This window comes from Ambystoma mexicanum, chromosome 1q, assembly GCF_040938575.1.
Source record: "Ambystoma mexicanum isolate Mex_15411 chromosome 1q, UKY_AmexF1_1, whole genome shotgun sequence".
Lineage (NCBI taxonomy): Eukaryota > Metazoa > Chordata > Amphibia > Caudata > Ambystomatidae > Ambystoma > Ambystoma mexicanum.
Genome location: NC_090922.1, coordinates 810,995,531 through 811,015,627, shown reverse-complemented (window position 1 = coordinate 811,015,627; position 20,097 = coordinate 810,995,531). Strand labels below are relative to the sequence as shown.

The following is a 20,097-nucleotide window of genomic DNA, read 5'->3' as shown; positions in this document are numbered from 1 at the left end:
TCGGTTCTGAAATATGCGAGCTTAATACTGAGAGAGCTATCACAGAGACACCCACTAGTCGTTTCTCCTTTCCGTTCAAGGACTGGTTATCACCATTGTCAACAAAAGATGTCTCTAAATTTCTCATTTCGGTCATGAAACATATGATGCAAGGTCATTTCAGTGATGGGCTTTTTACTTATTCTATACATGACTGCGTGCCTAGCAGATTTATAAATATATTATCTTGCACAGCACCCTTCCTAATGCATTTACGACTAAGATTGCAGCTGAAAATCAATCCGGGCATTGGGTTACTGTACCGTTCTTAACAACACCAGTTAATACCTTACTTTATGGTGGTAACCAGAGTGGCAATCTCAATCATACAATTTCTACTCCTCAGGACGGTCCATGATGCCTGAGGGTTTGGTGCACTGCCATCAATAAAAAATAAATGAATACCTAAAATAAATCCGGTCCTCAACATAACTGTTGGGCAACGCCCATCATATTAGAAATGAATACTCGTCTCGATTAAGGTGAGCCTATAATGGCAGAATGATCTGGCATCAATTCTCAGGAGTTTACGATCACACCCGCGGATGGTATCGCTAGCAAATACTTGTAACCAGGCATGGTTACTCTAGTTAACGCAGACACATGGATTTCCATCCTTTGGCCACTGGTGATTTATTCATTTAGGATAAGGAGGTTACCAGGTACACTTTGAATTTAATAATTAGAATGCTGCTCTAATATGAATACTTGTCTCGAATAAGGTGATCCTATATGGCAGAATGATCTGGCATTTAAATCGAAGTCGTTTACGATGTTATCGTTAAGCAAAATGCTTGTCTGTTGGCGTGGATATTATAAATTACGCAGACGCATGGAATTCTATCCATTGGGCACTCGTGATTTATCCATTTAGGATAAGCAGTTTTCTAGGCACAATTCTGACTTAAAAAATAGGATGCAGTGCCAGTTTAGTACAGGGAGACCTGTGCATGACAACAATTATGCACACTCACTGGTGTTATGGGACAATGTGGATATATGTGCACAAATGCACCACAAGCAGAGCAAACGTATATTTTACAGTTTGGATCCGTATTATTTGTGTTGTTTTTTTAAACGTAATGTGTGTTTTTAATTTCTCTACACTTTTCTCCCTCTCTCTACTGCCAACTCCCACTTGTGGATGCTACTTCGTTTGTTGAATATTATGCTTTATATGTTGTATTACTTTAATTATGTGTATTCAGGCCTGCCTTGAAAAAGACCGATATAATAGGTCGAAACACGTGTTGACACTTGGGCACTTGTAATTTTTTCATCCCACACATTTGTTTGGAATATCAATCAAACGGTTCTAACCAACCCAAAGAGTGACTTACCCTCATTGGCGCGAGAGAGTATACTTAAGCACCAGGACTGCTAACTCACAGTAGTACTCCATCACAATTCAGAGCTAATAAGCTATTATTGGACTGCGGCATGCACATGGTTTGAGGTGTATAATCTTTTCATTTCCCATCATGAAATTATTTTACTATGGCAATGTAGCATAGGAAGCACCAAATAAAGATATTTTGCAGGGGGGGCATGTATTGTGGACACAAGCATCATGCTGCCCCTCACAGTGGCAGTGCTGGGTAATAATATAGGAACCATCAAGATCTGTCGTTTTTTACAGTGCCAGCCATGGCATATACTTTGACACACGCAGGATGAAAAAGTGTTTTAGGGCACTGCTGGCATAAATTATTCATACAAGCATAATGAACCTGTCCATTACAGTGGCAGTACTGGCATATATTTGGGAACCATTGTGATACTTCTATACAGTGGCAATGTTGGAATATATTTGTTCATGGGTAGAATTAAACTGTGTTTTGCAGGGCAATGCTGCCTTATTCTGTGCACACAGGGTTCATGAATATGTCCTTTAGAGTGGAACTGCTGGAATATATTAGGGCAATCTTCATGATAGTATTTTCCTGTGTGAATGTTAGAATTATATTGTGGACCATGAGCATGTCCTTTCAGTATGACTCTGCCCCTTAGAGTGTCACTGCTGGCATATATTGTGGGCACATCATGATAGCGGTTTACAGCGACAATGCCGTCATATATTTTAGTGCATAAACAGAATAGTGTCCAAACCTTAGACACTTCCGTCCCCTGCACACCACAAATGCTGAATGCCAACCAAATGAATGCAAAATAGATACAAGGTTTAATACGATAGCAATTCAAATCAACAAAACATGTTTAACTTATACACCAGTCTTGTAGTCTTCTTCTACAGTAGTGAAATTCTTTCATAAAAAGTCCTTCATATTCTATGCGTTTCAGCGTGCTGTATCCCTTCTTCAGGAGTGGACATCTGTAGGTATACAACAAAACAAAACAAGGCCCAGATGTCAAATTATTCAACTCTTCGCCTCCACAATACTGTAATTAGTAGTGTGCCACCAATTTCAAAGCAACCTTTACCCGAGGTGCATTACTGGATCTGGATATATGTTTTATGTGACAACACTGTATGTCCATTACTACTTATTCACCAATTGGTTGACCATTGTAAGGGTGTCCCTAATTACGCTCACATCAGAATAAATACACCCCTCTAGGGGAATAAGGCCAAAATCTGATCTTGTAAGGATAACAAGTTTAATTTTACACAAATTAGGATGGTAACAATGGAATCTGCTGCCTGAACAGTCTTCTCCTGTCCCTCTTCCGTTCCTTCCTGCCAAAGTGTTTTGAAGCAGGGGTTTATATAGTCCTGGCTTGCTGTAATTGTAATTTTAATTGTTTAATATTTGTATCGCGCGCCTAACCCTGAGGTAGCTGGGCGCTTGAGAAACTTAGTAGTACATACATACAGTAAGTGCCAGCACATTACAATCCAGTGCAATATAAACAATAATGGACCCTGGTTACATGTGGGTCAGGACGGAAGACATACAGGTATAGAATAGTAAGACGAACACAAGGTTACCGGAATAAAAATAGACAATGGAAGGTTTAGATGGATAGGCATCTTAGTGGGGAGACTTGTTGCTCAGCCAATTCTTTATATTGGCTTTAAAGGTGAGGAAGGAAGGTTCCTTTCTGAAAGGGATGGGAATGGCGTTCCAGCGTTTCACAGCTTGTACTGGGAAGCTAGCTCCTCCGGCTGTTTTTAGATTGAATCTTGGTACCATCAGATTGTGGGAATGAGCAGATCTGGTAGTGCGTGTAGGTTGGTGTTTGCAGAATATGTCCGCAAGGTATTTTAGGGCTGAATTTTTGAGGAATTTGTGTGTGATGGCTAGGGTGCGTAGTGTAATTCTATCACGGATGGGTAGCCAATTGGCGTTCTGTCTGTGTGTGGAGATGTGACAGGATCTGGGAAGGCTGCTCTTATAGAGTTATTCTGAAGTACCTGGAGTTTATTTAGGTTGTGTTCAAAAGAGCCCAGGAAGAGAGTGTTGCAGTAGTCGAGTTTGGATAGAGCAAGTGCTCTGGCCAACGTTAGGCAACTGCTTGTGGACAGGTATGCTTTGCAGCTATAGATCAGTTTGTTGGTGTAGGCCGTGGATGAAGCCACACGGTTTTTCTTTTTTTTGAGCGACAGAGTTGAGTCAAGGTAGACCCCCCAGTGTTTTTATTTCTTTGGAGACATTGATAATGTTGCCATCAATGACGAAAGATGAGTATCTAGTGTTGAGTTTATTCAGGCGTGCCTGGGTACCCACGATCATCAACTCCGTCTTGTCGTTGAGGCAGAGACAATTGGTAGCCATCCAAGCTTGAATCTCAAGGTAAATGGTGTTTAGAAGTTTGGAATCGTGGTCGTAGCAACCAGTGAGGGGGATGAGGACTTGGGTGTCATATGCATAGTTAGTGTAGATGACACCCAAGTTATCCAGGCGGTCGAAGGGAAGCTTCGTAAATATATTATAGAGGGTGGGCGACAAACAAGAACCCTGTGGGACGCCGCAGAGTATCGGTGTAGGGTCAGCTGAAGCTGATGGGGAAAAGACTTTGGTGGTTCTGTTGGAGAGGAAGGATTTAATCCAATCGGATGCATTAGTGGAAAAGGCTGCTGCTGTGGTCAGGTGTTTGGTCAGGATTTGATGGTCAACAAAGTCGAAGGCAGCGGATAGGTCTAGGAGTTGGCGAGAGTCCTGGGATGGAGAAAAGGATGAGATGGTGGTCTGTCCAGGCTACTGTCACGACCCTCGCCCAAAACCCCCTCTGGCAAACCCATGGCCAAGTGGAGTCAGGACTCAGGCCTCTGGAGCCTGGCATCCTCTTCAAAAGCCCTCATGGGGCCAGTCCTGGCACCTATGGGGCCAGGCTCATACACCATGAACAACAATGTGCTTGGGAACTACTTTATTGTATTGTCAGCCAACATGGAGACATTAACATAGCTTGGTTCCTGAGAACCAAGCTATGCGCTCTAGTGTTTTGAGTGTGGTAGCCTAGGGACTTCTTTACCTGGACTATTTTGTAGGGGCTATTTAAACCACACCTGAGCAAGGCAACACGCTTAGCGTTACTTTGCAGCTTGCAACGTGACGCTTACCGTGTCCAGCTATTCCCTCGAACCTCGGAGAAGCAGAACCTGCAAGGAGATAAAAGGAACATCATTAGCAGCAGCATCTTACCTGCAGTCTTCATCTTTAAACACTCGCAGCTACTGAGACCAGCTTCCTCGAATCTGCACGCCCCCCAGACAGAACGACCTGAAAGAGGAAGATAGAGGCAACATTAAAGAAAGCAGTAGAGACATTTACAAATTACGAACTGCTCAAAAGGCTTACCTGGCTGGTCGCCTCTTGGCTGGCACCATTCCGGACATTCCACTCGCGCTGAAGAACACCGCGACCTACAAGGAAGGAAAACACAGGTTAGCAAAGGCAAGACTTTGCAGCGCTGCGCATAGCGCTTACTTACCGCATCATAGCGCTCTTAATGCGCCATCATTTACCAGAGGGGCTCAACCAAGCCAGTTTGCCGCGCTGAAGCTCCGCATACCTAAGGGAGAAAAAAGAGACATTTTTAAACAAAGAAAGGCATGCAGGATAGCAACAAAACTAAAGAACAGCAATAAGACCTACCTGAACAATATCAAACGGGCCGGCGTCAGTGAAGTACCTGGACCGCACTCGCCCAAGAAAGACAAAGCGCCCCTGCATAGAAGGCAGGACGGAGAACACGCCTAATTCTACCACAAGGTGAGGAGAGGGCGCCAGAGTGACTGAAATCATACGGGGGTGGAGGGAGGATACTTACCCCAGTCGGTCAGTCTTGAACACTGTCCTCCTGTATTTTCAGGCAGAACCTTCCCCGCAGACCACATCAGGGCAAAGCTGAGAAGCATACCAGCGGGTAACCCGGCTGGGTGGCGTCCCTTTGGATAACAGTTGAGCGTAACAGCTACAGGCTCATTTTGGGTAATGGTTATGGAGCAGTTCAGGTCAGAGACCCAGTCCAACGTTCTACCTTTGGAGTGGGTGGGTGTTGTGATTCTGTGTATGAAGCCTAGGTTAGAAATCATGTTCTCCATAGCTAGTGCTTGATGATCGTTAGGGTCTGAGAGGCCAAGGTTCATGTCTCCTAGGAGGACAGTTTGGGAGCCAAGTTTGGTATAGGTGGACAGGAGGTTCAGAATGTCCTCCTCAAAGGAAAGAGCGGGGCCAGGGAGCCGGAAGATAAGATGCAAAAGAATAGTTTGGGATGGAGAGAGGGTTAGTTTTACCGATAAGAGTTCTGCAGAGGGGAATGTGGCACTTGGAATCGCTCTGAGGGCTAAGTGTGTTTTGACAATGAATGCCACACCTTTGCCGGATGGTCTGTCTGCCCTGATGATGGTGGAACCTCCAGGAAGGGCAAGGGAGAGAGCAGGTCCTGCTGCTTGGTGAAGCCAGGTTTCCGTGTCTGCCAGGAGGTCTAGGCTATTTGTAACAATGAGAACGGCAAGCTAGGAGGCGTGGGCCACAAGGGAGCGAGCATTGATCAGGGCTCCTTTGATGTTGGAGGGTTGAGGAGGTGAACAGTTGAGTGGTTTCGTGGACCCGGACGTGGAGGGGTGGGTTATATTGGGCAAGGTGGTGGTACCATTTTGGGAGATAAGTAAAGGATTTTCAGACCAGGCAGTGGCTTTGTGGTTGAGGAACCGAGAGCCTAGTCTGTGGTTCCTTGAGCGGACTGATAGTGGGATAAGAGGTGTAGGTGGTGTGGCGAAATGGTGTAGCCATTCAAGAGGGCTCAGTGGTTCAATGATGGCAGTGTTAAGTGGTGATGAACAAGTTGGTTTAGAGTCGGAGGCGGGTAAGAGCGGTGGCAGTGAGAGTGATGGGGTGGCTGGGTGATATAAGGGGAGAAATGAGGCCAGGGCGAGCGTGGCTCTATGGAAGGATGACATTGTGCTCTGTCGGTAGGCTGGATAAGGTTGGGTAGGGAAAAGACCAGGGCAAAGGGACAGTAGGCTGTTTTGAAGTGATGCAGTGGGCAGGTTGATATCAATATTCTGGATCAGGGGTTGACACAAATTTGGGAGATATGAACAGTAGGCGAGAATTTGCACAAAGTTGGCACAATGGGAGAGAGACAACCATTGGGCAGGGTCACAAAATAGCACAATTATCAAGTTGTAGGCAGTATATGGAGTAGGCTAGTTCAAATTTAGCACAAGTGGTGAGAAGCAACCATTGGGCAGGGTCACAAAATAGCACAATTAGTAAGTTGTTGGCAGTGTATGGAATAGGCTAGTTCAAATTTAGCACATGTGGTGAGAAGCAACCATTGGGCAGTGTCACCAAATAGCACAATTAGCAAATTGTAGGCAGTATATGGAATAGGCTAGTTCAAATTTAGCGCAACTGGTGAGAAGCAAGCATTGGGCAGGGTCGCAAGTGCCTCAGTTTCAGTCTGCGTTGTGTCGGCCATTTTAGGGCCAGATACGGCTAAATAATACAACTAGGCAGCTGATCTGGGGCTGAACAAGGGTCTACGGCGTTGGATGCTGTGTTGCAGCTTCAATTAGGCACAGAATGTGTGCTCACCATCAGAGTGGGTGCTGCACAGCTGGACAATGGGTCTGGCAGCGAGATGCTACTCACTTATAGAAATATGCGGTCGCTGAGCAGTGTTCTGTGTCGGTGGCGGTCCGGCGGGCACGGCTAGGCACAGATAGGCTGCACAACAGTAGCCTTGGACGGGTGCCTTGGACGGGGTGGTGCCGGCTAATGCCTTCTGGCGATGGTCAGGGCCAGAAATACAGTGGAGCGCCCAATCCTGGAGCAGCTCTCTCATGGTTGCATAGCAACCTACGACAACAAAAGTAGCACCAGCCATTTACAATCTGATCGGCCGCGTGTAATTTAGCAGTGTGCTGCGGTACGGATCATGAAGGATCCTAGAGGCCTCATAAGCGATAGGGCCCAGGAAAGACCTGCATAGGAGGCTGTAGTAGAGCAGGGGGGCCTGGATGGCTTATCCCTTACCCTCCTGTGTCCGCTGAGCTCGGTGTTAAGCAGCTTCAGTATGGTGGATGATGCGGCTGGCTGTGGGAGGGGCTCCTGCCCACCTTCCCTCTCTTCTCCGGAGAAGCTGTGGTGGTGTCACTAGATATGGACCATAGCTTCACCCCAAACCGTCCTTCTTCCATATTAGGTATGCTCCAAAGCCTTCTTTTCTTCATTGTCAGCGGTTTTGTCAGAGCATGCTGTTCTACATTTTGCTAGCTTATGGAAGAATACACTGTAGCTCATGCTATCCTTTATGTTGCTACCTATGAATATTTTTATCTATTGTATACAAATATTTCCCAGATATTCTCTCCATATTCCACTCCTTTTACTCATGTTTTTATCTGGTCCTGTAATCGCCTCCATCCTTAATTTTTATAATATATCCCATTCTGCATTTTGTCGCACAGAACATGTAATTCCTATTCTTAGCCTGCATGGACCCTTGACAGACAGTAGACAGCTGATGTGTCAGTGTGCTGCCAGTGCTTGGCCATAGTGACGAAACACTGCAGAAGTGTCTGTAGTCAATTTTTAGAATCTCACAGGCCACATTCCTTCTGGGAAGATGGGGGAGTTTGGCTGTGCTACCGCACTGGGATTGTACAATGCCTAGGATCTGACATTACAAATCTATCAGCTAATAGTAATTACACCTTGTATTTAAACAATAACTACCTTCCTCAGTGCCTACCCATTTCTGCGTGTATGTGATTATATTTGCATAAGAGAGCCTTCCCAGCGCCCCTTCTCCACCCGAGTCCATTATAGCACCTTAAAGAGGTCTTGCTTAACTCTTAAGCGCTTGGGGGTGCAGGAAGACCCCACCCTTTCTGATGTTAAAAGCATGCCACTTATTTCATGCAGATTGTGTCGTGTCCCAACAGATGATATTTGTCAAACCACTCCCCTGACTATGTTGAACATCCGTGAAGGTTCGAAAGAGTGTTTCACAAGATTCCATGTGCCATTAGGCCTGTCCTACCTTGTAATCTTCAATGTAATGGTACACTGTAATCCTAAACATTGAACAAAGTCACAGAGTTGTTATTCCTGACCATATTATCGTTTCAACTATGTCGCCCTATCGAACAAAGTCCACAATTTGTACCTGTATATAAGGAATAAGGTTCCTATTTAGGATAACTCAGCAATTCATCTCTGCACCTTAGTTTAGTTTACACTCTTCGTCCTTTTGGGTGTGATCTAGACGGAAGAAAATATCATTATTCCTCCCGCTGAATCATGACGTCCCGTGTTAAACTAGTTAGGTACCTATACCTTAGGTGGCACTAATCTTACCTCAACGCCCGTGTTTTAGCGGAAGTCACCCACGTCCCAGGTCTCCTATCGCACTATCCTGTCCAAGAACGTAACTTCCTATCTTCAGTGTGCCCCTGGTGTTACAAAGTATAACCTCTATCATGTGCTGTGCCACGTGATGTTATTAGGAAGCACGTTTGTGTAGCATCTTGTGAACACTAGCAACCGTCCCCAATACCATATATTGTAGGGTAAAACAGAGGTGATGGCTGGAAGCTTTAGAATTAATCTTAAACCTCTAACAATTGCTCTGGGCAACCCTCCAGACCACTGTCGGTGACATGATACCCATATATTGGATTTTGGCATGTGTTATCCTATAGAACTGATTGTAAATTGTATGGTTTTTTTACCCAGTTTTCCACAAAAAATGTAATCTCAAATGCACCATTTAAACCCATTATTTTAAAACGTATAACCCCTGAAACCAATACACTTGTTTCAGCCCTCTTGCAAGGCTTGGTCGTTCATGCTAATTCGTGGAAATAATGATGCTCCTGAATAAACAAAATGAAAATGGCAGCCGCCATGGACCTGACATGATTTATAATGAAGGTGCCTCTTGAGGGTCTGCCTTGCCTGGCCCCAAAACAAAAGCCTAATCTTTGGCACCAACAGTAGAGTGGTCAAAGGGTCGTGGGGACACCTGAGCCAGTGGCTGCTTGTCTAAGCAAAGGTATATAGGTGATCCCCACACCACCCTCACTTGGTCCCCAAACTAAGGCAGTGGACAGTCACAGGTGGATTTGCATATACCCCAAGACAACCCAGAGCAAGGGGATTTGCCAAAAACACTTTCCAATGCCGCTACTCATCTTATTAGGGCTCCTAGAGAGCTAATTCAGGCCACATACTAAACCCACACACCCACAGTTGGGATTTAGACCACCAGAGTTGCAGTGTGGGTAGTTCACCATTGAGTGGAGACATACCTTTGTTTCCTCTGCACTGCTGCCTGAGGAAACATTTATGAAAATAAGTTAGACCAGCACATACTGCTGGAGTCCATTGTATGCAGAGTTGCACTTAGCAAATGAAGGGGAAACATTAGAGGAACCTAAAATGTTTCCATGCCATTGACCAGTTGGCCTCTGAGGGACCCCACTGTGGACACTGGCACAAGAGGGTTTAGGAAACCAAAAACCCACAACCCAAAAACATAGATCTGGGAAATCCTGTGTGCATTAGCTGGGGCCAGCATGAGCCCGAAGCAAGGACTTTGTAAGAGACCTTTTAATCACAATTTGCCATTGAAAAAGACAACTTCCATTTTGTTTTCCTAATAACTGCCTCTATGTTAAGTTATGTTAAGTTATCAACACTTAATATAGGGCAACTATCACTGAAGTATCTTGACGCTGCAAGCAGAAAGGCCCAACTGGGTCTGAAAACAAGACCACTGCAAAATCATAGAAAAAAGGCCAAAAAGTGTTTAAAGTTTTTTTTTTGGGGTTACAACTTCTTATGCCCTGCAACCTATTTGTTCTCCTGTTTGGCCGTGTCGCGTTAGTGTGAAAAGGTTCGGAGGAACCAAAGCCCCTACCTCCGTGGATAAGTATCTTGGTTTTTGTTTTCACACAAAATAACTGCGCACACAATAGTCTTTTTCAAAGAGTTATATTGAAATGGTTTAGATAAATATAGATATAGAAATTATTTTGAGTGCCCTGTTTGACACGTGTTTTGGCTTCAAAGGAGCCTTTTTTTAAAAAATAGGGCATATGTTCACGTATGGATTTATTCCACCTTGTTTCCTAAGAATTCACGGGTTATAATCCCACCTAAAAAGTAAAAATAAAATGCAGCTCAACTATTCGGGATAGAGGAATGTCTTTAGAGCCTTGCGAAACTTGAAATAATCATCCATAAGCCTCAAGGTCAGGGGAAGAGAGTTCCAGGTTAAGGGGCCTGTGACAAAAAAAGCCTGGCCCCTGATAGTAGATTTCTTGATCCGTGGTACAAGAGGATTGTGGTTAGCAGAACGTAGATCACTATTAATAAACATAAGGAACTATATTTTCACAAAAATAGAGAATTCCTTGACCATGTAGCACCCAATGAATCAGACAGAGGGTCTTGAACTTCAACCTATCCTCAACCTGGAGCCAGTGGAGTCTGTTCAAGACTGGGAAGACATGTGCATATCTCGGCAGACCAGCCACCAACTGTGCTGCAGAATTTTGTACAACATGCACATTTTTTTAACAATATTTAGGCTGGGCCAACAAGGTAGCATTACAGTAGTCCAAAACTCCCATCACAGCAGACGCAACCAAAAGTCCTTTCAGATCAGGAGGTTAAAAAAAAGCACCTTTCTAGGGCTCTTAACTTAAAATAATCTGAGCTTCATCGGGCAGTGATTTGCAGGTCAGGAGAAATTGAGGCCAATATTTTTATCCCCAGATTCTTGACAGTCAACCGGGCTGGAAAGTGCACACAGGGGGTGGGGGGTGGGTGAGTCTGTGGTCCAGATGGACTGAGATGCAGGAGAGCCTACAAGGACCTCAGTTGTATCGCAATTTAGTTTTAACCAGTTATTCATCCAAGTGCCAAAGGCTGCTAAACATCCACACAAGCGTGGCGCTGCTTCATTAAGATTGTGATCCACTCTCAAAATAAGCTGGGTTTCATCTGCGTAAGCATAGGACTGGTACCGATTCTCCTGTATCAGGTTGGCCATGGGAAGGATATAAATGTTAAAAAGTAAGGGTGAAATGGCAGACCCATGAGGGACCCACAGGATAGAGCAGAAGGGGCTCATCTAAACAGTTAAATAGTGGGAGTGACAATGTCTGGTACGATCGAAAAGAAAATGCCTTAACCACTCAAGGACTGTGCCCGTGACCCACACCTCCTCAAGGCGGTGACATAAGATGGTATGATCAATGATGTCAAATGCCGCAGACAGGTCCAAGAGAATCAGGAAGCCTACTCCATCCTGATCCCATATTCTGACTAAGTCATTGATGACTGACACCAGCACTGCTTCATGACCCATGGATGGTCGAAAGCCTGATAGGCAAGTGTTTAAGATGGAGGCCTTCTTTGAAGAATTCTCACTTGGGGTGTGACTACGCTCTTAAGCACCTTCATGAGAAATTTGAGGAGCAAAATGCGCTGAAAATTAGCTGGGGAGGTAGGGCCCAAAGTAGTTTTTTTTAACAGTGGAGTCACCAGGGCATATTTTAGACTTGATGGAATAGTGCCTTGTGTCAATCTCTTTGGGCTTCCTGCTCGCTCTGCCCATGACAGTATATACTGATGAGCTTCAGTGTATTGTATATTACCATTTCTTGTTACTCAAAAGTCTGCCAATCTAGATTAGTTGCATTTTGATAAATTGTGCAATGGCCTTTGCACATTATTGACTTTTCTGCAATATGTATGAATCAGAACCGATATATTATAAACATTGAGTCTACCCTTATTTTTATTGAAGCATCTGCTTTTGGTGTTTACAGCCCGCGCTGCAATCACAGGATTCGGTCTTAGAACTTGTGATCTCAATACCCAGGAAGGTTTTGTGGCTACGTTCACCTAGATCTTGCGTGCACCTGTGGATAGCCATTATAATCGTCTTTGCGATTACTATAGTGCATCAACCTGGAGGTATCCATCCTGGCGGCATGGCAGTCATCAAAGGCCTTCTAGATATATTACCCAAATAATTGTATTTTAGAATCTCACATCTAACTATTGGTGCCTCCTCTTCCCTCAGGACTCTTCAATCTGCCGGGCCGCTATCAATGCAGGAAAAATAACCAATGCTGGGGGCAAAGTGACAGTGGAGAAGAGGCCAGGACAGAACAGCTACCAGGAATCCACAAGGAATGGAGTAACAACCAGGAGCTATGGAGCCTATCCAGTGTCGTTCATTCTTACTTCAGAAACCATTGCGATCCCACCCACAAGTCCTTCGCACACTCCCATAGGTAACACTTGGAAATACATCCAACATGCAACTGGGATATTGTGTCTTTACAGCTTGTTTTAGAGAGAACACCCTTGATTAAGCTATAAAGCAATGCTGCAGTCTCAAAATGGCAAAAATGCACCTGGGTGACAATGTCTGCTATATCCAGGTAGATTTATATTCAAAATCCAGCACTAGAATGTTTGTGGGAAGTATGGCCATAGAGTGGGGTTATTATACTTCACTCACTTAATCAGATCTATGTTCTGGATGTTCCTGGTGTTCCTCCTTACTTCTCTCTATGGATGTTCCGCACTCCCCCAGAAATGCCCGCAGTGTGTGTACTTTAATCAGATTTGATTGGTGCTCCGAATTAGAAATCTTTTCAAGAATGTCTATTGCTATTTACAACTGTTGTATTTATCGGTATAGTTTGGAGTAAATGCCATGGATTAAGCTCTCAATGATTAGAACAATATCAGGATAGTTTATGCATCTCTTTTGAAGGTTAAATTGTGCAGTTTTCTGGTCTTTCACTAAGTATTTCCTGGTCTCATCCCATAGCTTCAAAATCCATTTCATTGGGAGATTAAGATTTTTAAAAAAAAGTAATTTCTTTATGTCATGTTTTGCTTTCTTCCAGTTCCTGTTCAATGCAACACCCAAGCCAGGCAGCTGAATGACAGTAAAACTATGTGAGTAGAGTTAGTTATTTATCCTTCTTTTATGCATAGATTACATTATACCTTCATAGTTTATTATATATGAGATTAAATCTTTAATTAGCACACAACTAAAAAATGACAGATTCTGCATATTTTACTACAAAACAAATACGACAGTTAAAAGAACAAGCATTGGCAAAGCCCAATTGGTTGGCTGTGTTATGGGGTATTGCTTTGGTTGCACAGACCTACGGGGTCCCAGGAGACAGACTAGAGGCAATTCACATGGCAATGGTCGGCCAATGTTGGTGAGGGTTGACCATGGATGGCTTGGGTTGGTCATGTCTGACAATGGTCTACCTTGGTTGTTGATAGATGATCATTGTTGTTGATGGTGGAACATTGCTGGCAATGATCGGCAGTGTTAACTAGTGACTGGATAGGTCCCACTATGGTTGGAAAGGGTTGCCGATGGCCGGGCACCACTGTCGATGATGATATTTCTGTTGATGAAATTGCCAATGGACGGCCATGGTAGGCAATGGGTTACTGATATCTGTAGCACTGGCTTTTTTTTTATAGATTAAAACAACTGAGGAAAGCTATTTATTTTGTCCTTGACTAATTTCATGCTCCTGTGGTTGCAGCTGTAGTAAGAGGTAGCCTGGACTACTGAAATGCTACCTAATTGGCTCAACCTGCTTATCTGCTAAAGCGTCTGCAAATGTTACAAAATGCAGCAGTACATTTAGGTAAAGGAATCCTTTGTTGCTTCTCTGTTTGGCGGGAACTCCACTGGCTGCCAATTCTCACCCACATCCAATTTAAATCTTTGTGCATTTAAAAAAAAATGTATGTAATAAAAATCACGATTAAATTTAAAACAACATCTTACATAACACTACATTGATGTTACAAACCCTCAATTTTGCAAAACATTTACAGTAAAAAATCATTCAGAGCCACAATCAGTGCCACTCCGTTTCCCCATATCAACTGCACAAAAACAGCTAATTTAGGACGTTTTAACCAAAGTAACAATCTCTCGGGTATTCCACAGCACTACCATATAAAAGAAAGTGTTTTGTAGTGTCTGGTAGGCTTCCTTCATTGCAAAACCTGCAGTGGATTACTTTGCAAGCAAATAACCAATTGTCCCTTATTCTCCAAAGTAGGGAGTTGGTTCAGACTGAAGTGAATATACATGGTGCGAACCTTAGCACATGGGAATTAATGGATTTGTTTTGGCAAGTCTGTTATTTAGAAACCTAGCATATTCTAAGCAGGTGGAATAGGCATCCAAATAATCAACTGTCTCAGCCCTATCAAACATAAATAACTTCCTTTTTGTAAGAGCTGGTCTATCAGACAACTCTTCCCCAGAATACCCTATCATACTTAGAATAACAGCCATACTATTTTTGAAGTTATTTATAGATGTGGCCGAGTCATGCAACATGTCGATGCGTAGGTCTTCGTACAATGAGTTTGAAGACCGGTTTATAAATTTGGCATACTCAGCAAATTTTCTCCAAGTATCCCTCCTAGACAATTAAATCAAACCAAACTCATGCCAATAACCGCATTCTGAATGGAGGTGGACAGGTTTAAGATCTTCTTCAAAAACAGACCCTGTAGAGTGTTCAAGTAGGAGCCCATGTCGCTAAGGAGGATGTCCGATTGGACATTGGATCATTGGTTCGACATTGGACGAGTAGAATCTAATAAGGGGCAAAAGAGAGTATTTACACAATTGTGTGTGGATCCTTTACATTTGAGAAAGAAAGGGTTTCCGATCTACCGCTCTAACTGTCTCTCCATGCGGCGCTGGAAGATGTATTAGACAAATCATAACCCATATATCTTATTGTCAAAACCTTTTCCATTGGGTGGCTACCAACCTTCCAGTTAAATGTTTTAGGCCGTGTCTTTGTTGTGAAATTTATATCCTTAGATTTACTGCTGTTGACCACTAGGCTGTTGTCCACAGCGTATTTTTACAAGAGATTTAGGAACCCATTCAGGGTTTTGTCGAAGAAAATAAAGTTGGCTGCAAATGCCAGCCAGTTCAATTTTAAAGACCCCAGTTTGATTGGATAGGTAATACCCTCTGCCCAAAGGCCATTGATGTAAGAGGTGATTAGGTTGAATAGGGAGGGGGCCAACACACAACCCTGCTTCAGCCCAACAAAGGTGGGCACCAAAGCCGACACAGCCCCCTGCCCTGTCAATCTGACCCTCAAGGAAGTCTCAGTATGGAGCATTGCCAGCAGTTGGACAATCTTCAACGGAACATTCCAGGAAATTAGTTTGTTCCATATTCCATTTCTATGGACATTGTCAAAAGCACTTGACATGTCGATAGATGCCATAAAAGTGCTACCCAACGAACCCTTCCTAAATGCCACCAACACGTGAGCCATCACAGTAGCATTCAGTGAGGTCCTCATGCCAGACCTAAAAGCTCACCTGATAGCATGACAAAATACTGTGTCAGCAGACCCCCTGGTTTAAGTCTCTCAGCAAGAGTGATGCAAAGATTTTACTGGTTGCATCTAGCAAGGCAATCAGTCTAAAGTTTCTGGGATCATTACTGTTCCCTTGCTTGTAAATTGAAATGATTGTAGATGTGGGTGGAACCTTGTGGGTCTTGTATATCTGATATAATAAAGTACTTATAGGACCAAGCCAAACCAGCAGGTCAGTTTTGATGACGGCTGGTGCAAGGCTGGACCCGGAGACCTAGATGCTTTTGCCATGTCTATTGCCCATAAGATGTCATCATCCTCCCAAGGGCAAGTACCAATATCTCTGTTGCTCAAAAAAGAGGAGGCACACCTTTGCTCGCCAATGGGCAGACAGTATTTGTCCTTGTGATATGATACCCAGACTTGTTTCCAGGATCAGACATACAATCAGTCTAAAGATGTACTCGTCTTGCCATTGACTATAGCCCAAAAGTCTGAGGAGTTCCTGTTAGCCAACGATTGTAAGACCACTTGATTTTCTTTACTTAAAATCCCTATTTTTATAGATTTTTTTAAGTTCTTATATTTTAAGAGAATGCCTTTTTTTATCAAATAGTTTTCCACAGAATAATTTAGGTGATAGAGGTCACATAAGGAATTTCTTTTTATTCTCTTTGTCTTCATTACTCGAATGTCACGAAGATGGAGATGCTTTTTTACTCCAACAAAGTTTCCTTTGTCATTCAAAACCGTTAGACAGTGTATTAGAGTAGCACTGAAGTTCCCCACCGAAAAACAGCCATCGATAACACCAACCCTATAAATTCAGTCCTTTAAGATGGCAGATGAAAAACTGTGGCATGCACAAAATGTACTAACAGCATGTCCTCCCCTAGCTGGAGCAACTATAACAATGCTCAGCTGGAAAAGTAATTGGTATACGAATAGTTAGAAATAAAGGCAGGTGGTCACTGTAACATGTCAGCCCAAAGTTAAGAGGATCACATAGAGGACGCAATGCTCTAGAAACATAGATATAGCCAATCCAAGAGCATTTTGGCCCTCTATCCCAAGTATAAACCTCTGAAGCCATACTTGCTTCTTTAGGCAGGCACATGTCAAAATCCCAGTTTTACAAGCAACAATCTCATAAGATCCCTAAGATAGTGTCATTATGGGTAGAAAGAGCAAACTCAAGAACCTGGTCTTTAAATTTGAATATGTCAGCACATCTAGAGTTGAAATCGCCCCAAGTATTATCATATTGAAAGGACGCTTGTCCAACCAGCTAGTAAGTAGGGTGTCCAGAGCCGCATGGAAGACTGAGAGTTTATACTCGGCCGGGTTCCAATATATGATCACAAGCAATAACTCTCTATCCAGACATGGGTTACAAAACCCAATCGCCAAAAGACTGTCATTAAAAGTCTCAATTTCGTAATGCATAAATCTCATGTTTAGGTGCACAGTAATAATCAGCCCACCTGATGGCTGCCCCAATACACCTATGGTTGCTCTTTTACAGTAGGTATGGAAACCCTCCAGCTCAAAGGCATCCACTGCTATCATCTCCTGCAGTAGTGCAACATGAACCTCGCTCAGGATTCCCCTTGAAGCCATGGCAATGTTTGTGAATCAGCAAGTGTTCCAGGAGACTGTTTAGGAATTCAGGGTTAAAGACGGTTTGATTTAGATTTGTTAAGCATCCTGATTGCTGCCTCCAACCAAGACCAATCTTCAGTGGGTGGGTTTACAGTTGCCTCCAAAGTTTGTGCATTATTGCCAGTGACACCCAATGGGTGCTCCTGGTTTTGTTGAACGTGCGAGTTTGAAATGGGATTCGGGTTATGTTCTGCTGTCGCCAAGAATGTGGAAGTAGCTTTGGGGATGCTAAGCTCAAACAAGTAAAATCCTAATGATCTCAGTGGATTAAGTTCTTGCCATACCAATTGGGCCACAAGATTAGAAGTGAAGTGGCTTACTGATCAGCCGGTCAGATAGCACAGCGAGTAGAGCGCTTGCTTTGACATCCGTGTAGAACCTACCGACGCAGTTTAGAATCCCGGCAGGGCCAAACTCAGTCTTTCATCCTTCCGAGGTTGTTAAATGAGCACCACACACCGTGGGTAATAATAAGCAGCACTCAGATGCCTGAGGGTTCGTAACGCTATACAAATGCAAATTATTATCTTTCTACCCGTAGTTCCGGGAATGCTACATATTCAATATCACCTGAATGAAGGGCACGTAGAGTTCGATTTTCCTGGAAAGCTTGAGGTATTTGCCCTCTGTTCATAGACAAACAGCCATTTACATGAGTGATGTCTTCCCATCCCCTGGTTTTCCCCAGAAATTTTGCACGCCATGGAAACAGACCTGTTGTTAGAAATATTTGACCTTTGGCCCGAGCCTTCCATTGGCATCATAACCACAGGTAATTGCAAACTTAGATTGTCTTCAGCGACGTCATTGCCATTAATGGGTCCCTCCTGCATTGGAATACTTCCCACGGGTTGCCTACTTTCTATGAGTGTTGGCAGGAAGGTGGTGATTTTACTTTGCGTAAATTTCTCTTCTGCCAGTTGTTTTGCTCATTTCCTTTCCAGTGATCAGTCGCTAAATCACCTTCCTTAGGGCCTGTGAGTCAGAGCCTGAGTCAATCACCTCCCCCTCTGTAGGTAACGACTGGAGACATTTTTTTTTTTTTTAACTTCTTTTTATTATTCAGCGAGGCAGCAAAACACAGGCGAACAGCGTCAGGCAATTACAGTATGAATACAGTGTACATAATGTAGGTGCGCAGAGGTTACTACACATGATAGCACAATCAATGGGCACAGTCACAGCATGGAGAGAGCAACAGAAAGCTATGATAGGGATGAGGACCCAAGCTGGTGGGGGGAAGTTATTGAGGGGGAGGCATCCAGTGTCGCGATAAGATCGGACATGTAGGAGCGGAACCTGAGCCAGATATTCCTAGGCCTGGAGTGGGTGGGTTGCATATGGGACCAGGCTTCCTCAAAGTCCGAGGCCCACGTGACCGCTCTCAGCCTTCGGGCGTGTGTGGGAGGTGAGGGGCGAAGCCAGCAGAGCAGGATGGAGCGCACCGCGAGAAGCAGGCAGAGGCCAGCTAGTTTTTTGGAATCACGCGAGGGGCCTGGGAGGTCGTGAAAGAGGCATAACACCGGGGAAGGAACAATGGGATGGTCGAGCACAGCAGACACTGTCGAGCAAACTGCTTCCCAAAACTGTGAGAGGCGGGGGCAGAACCAAATCATGTGGATGTAGTCGGCATCGTCCTGGCCGCATCTGGGGCAGCTGGCAGGGTGATCACTGGACATGCGATGTAGTCTGATCGGGGTGTAGTGAAACCTATGTAGTACTTTGAACTGAATGAGTTTAAACCGGGAGTTGAAGGACACTCGATGTGTGCGCTCGCATAGGTGTGCCCAGCGCTCATCCGACATTTCAACACCAAGGTCTGCCTCCCAAGCACGCTTCAGTTTGGCAAAGTCTGGGACAGATCTGGATTGTAACATAGTATATAACCTGGAAATTTTACCCCTCGTGGGCCCGGGGGAGGAGAGCTCCTCAATGGCAGGGTCGTCCGGTGGCAACGCGGGGAACGTTTGGTAATTACGCTTGAGGGTCCTGCGGAGGGATGTATATTGGAGCCATACACTCTGGCCGCTCCTCAAGGGCAAGGCGAGATCGGGCCATTCAACAAATATACCCTGGTCAAACAAATCACGTAACAACTCGTAGCCCGCGTCCGCGGGACCCCTGGGAGGAAAATCCAAAGAGGGAGGTTGCCGTGGAAGGCGTAAGCAGTTCCGGCCAGCTTCCACATTTTCACTAATGCGATGGATGTGCAGGCGACCGGGCTCTGTGAGTCCAGTACCATGGGAGCGGGTTGTAACACCAAGGAGCGGATGTCCCGGTCACAGACTGCAAGCTTCTCAAGTCGGACATGGGGGGGAAGGTCCGTTGTATTAAAACAGTAAGAAGTATATTGGATTTGAGACACCAGCCAGTATTTAAGAAAGTCAGGGGCACCGAAGCCCCCGTTAGACATGGGGGTAGACAGGGTATCGATTTTTAGGCGGACCGCACCCGAGTGCCAAAGAAAGGAATTCACCGTACGGGTCAAATCCCGAAAGAAGCCCCCCCCCCCCTGGCCACAAGGGTACGTTAGTGAACCTGTAAAGCAACTGGGG

At 44.4% G+C, this 20,097-nt stretch overlaps 1 protein-coding gene across 1 annotated transcript in view; it reads left to right on the top strand.

Moving 5' to 3' along the window:
- The window catches only part of LOC138558839 (cysteine-rich secretory protein LCCL domain-containing 2-like), a 446,647-nt gene that overhangs the window by 278,497 nt on the left and 148,053 nt on the right, over positions 1-20,097 (top strand). The window contains exons 8-9 of the mRNA XM_069642676.1: positions 12,553-12,766; positions 13,391-13,442. Coding sequence (XP_069498777.1) covers positions 12,553-12,766; positions 13,391-13,442 — 266 coding nt within the window. The remainder of the gene's footprint in view (positions 1-12,552; positions 12,767-13,390; positions 13,443-20,097) is intronic.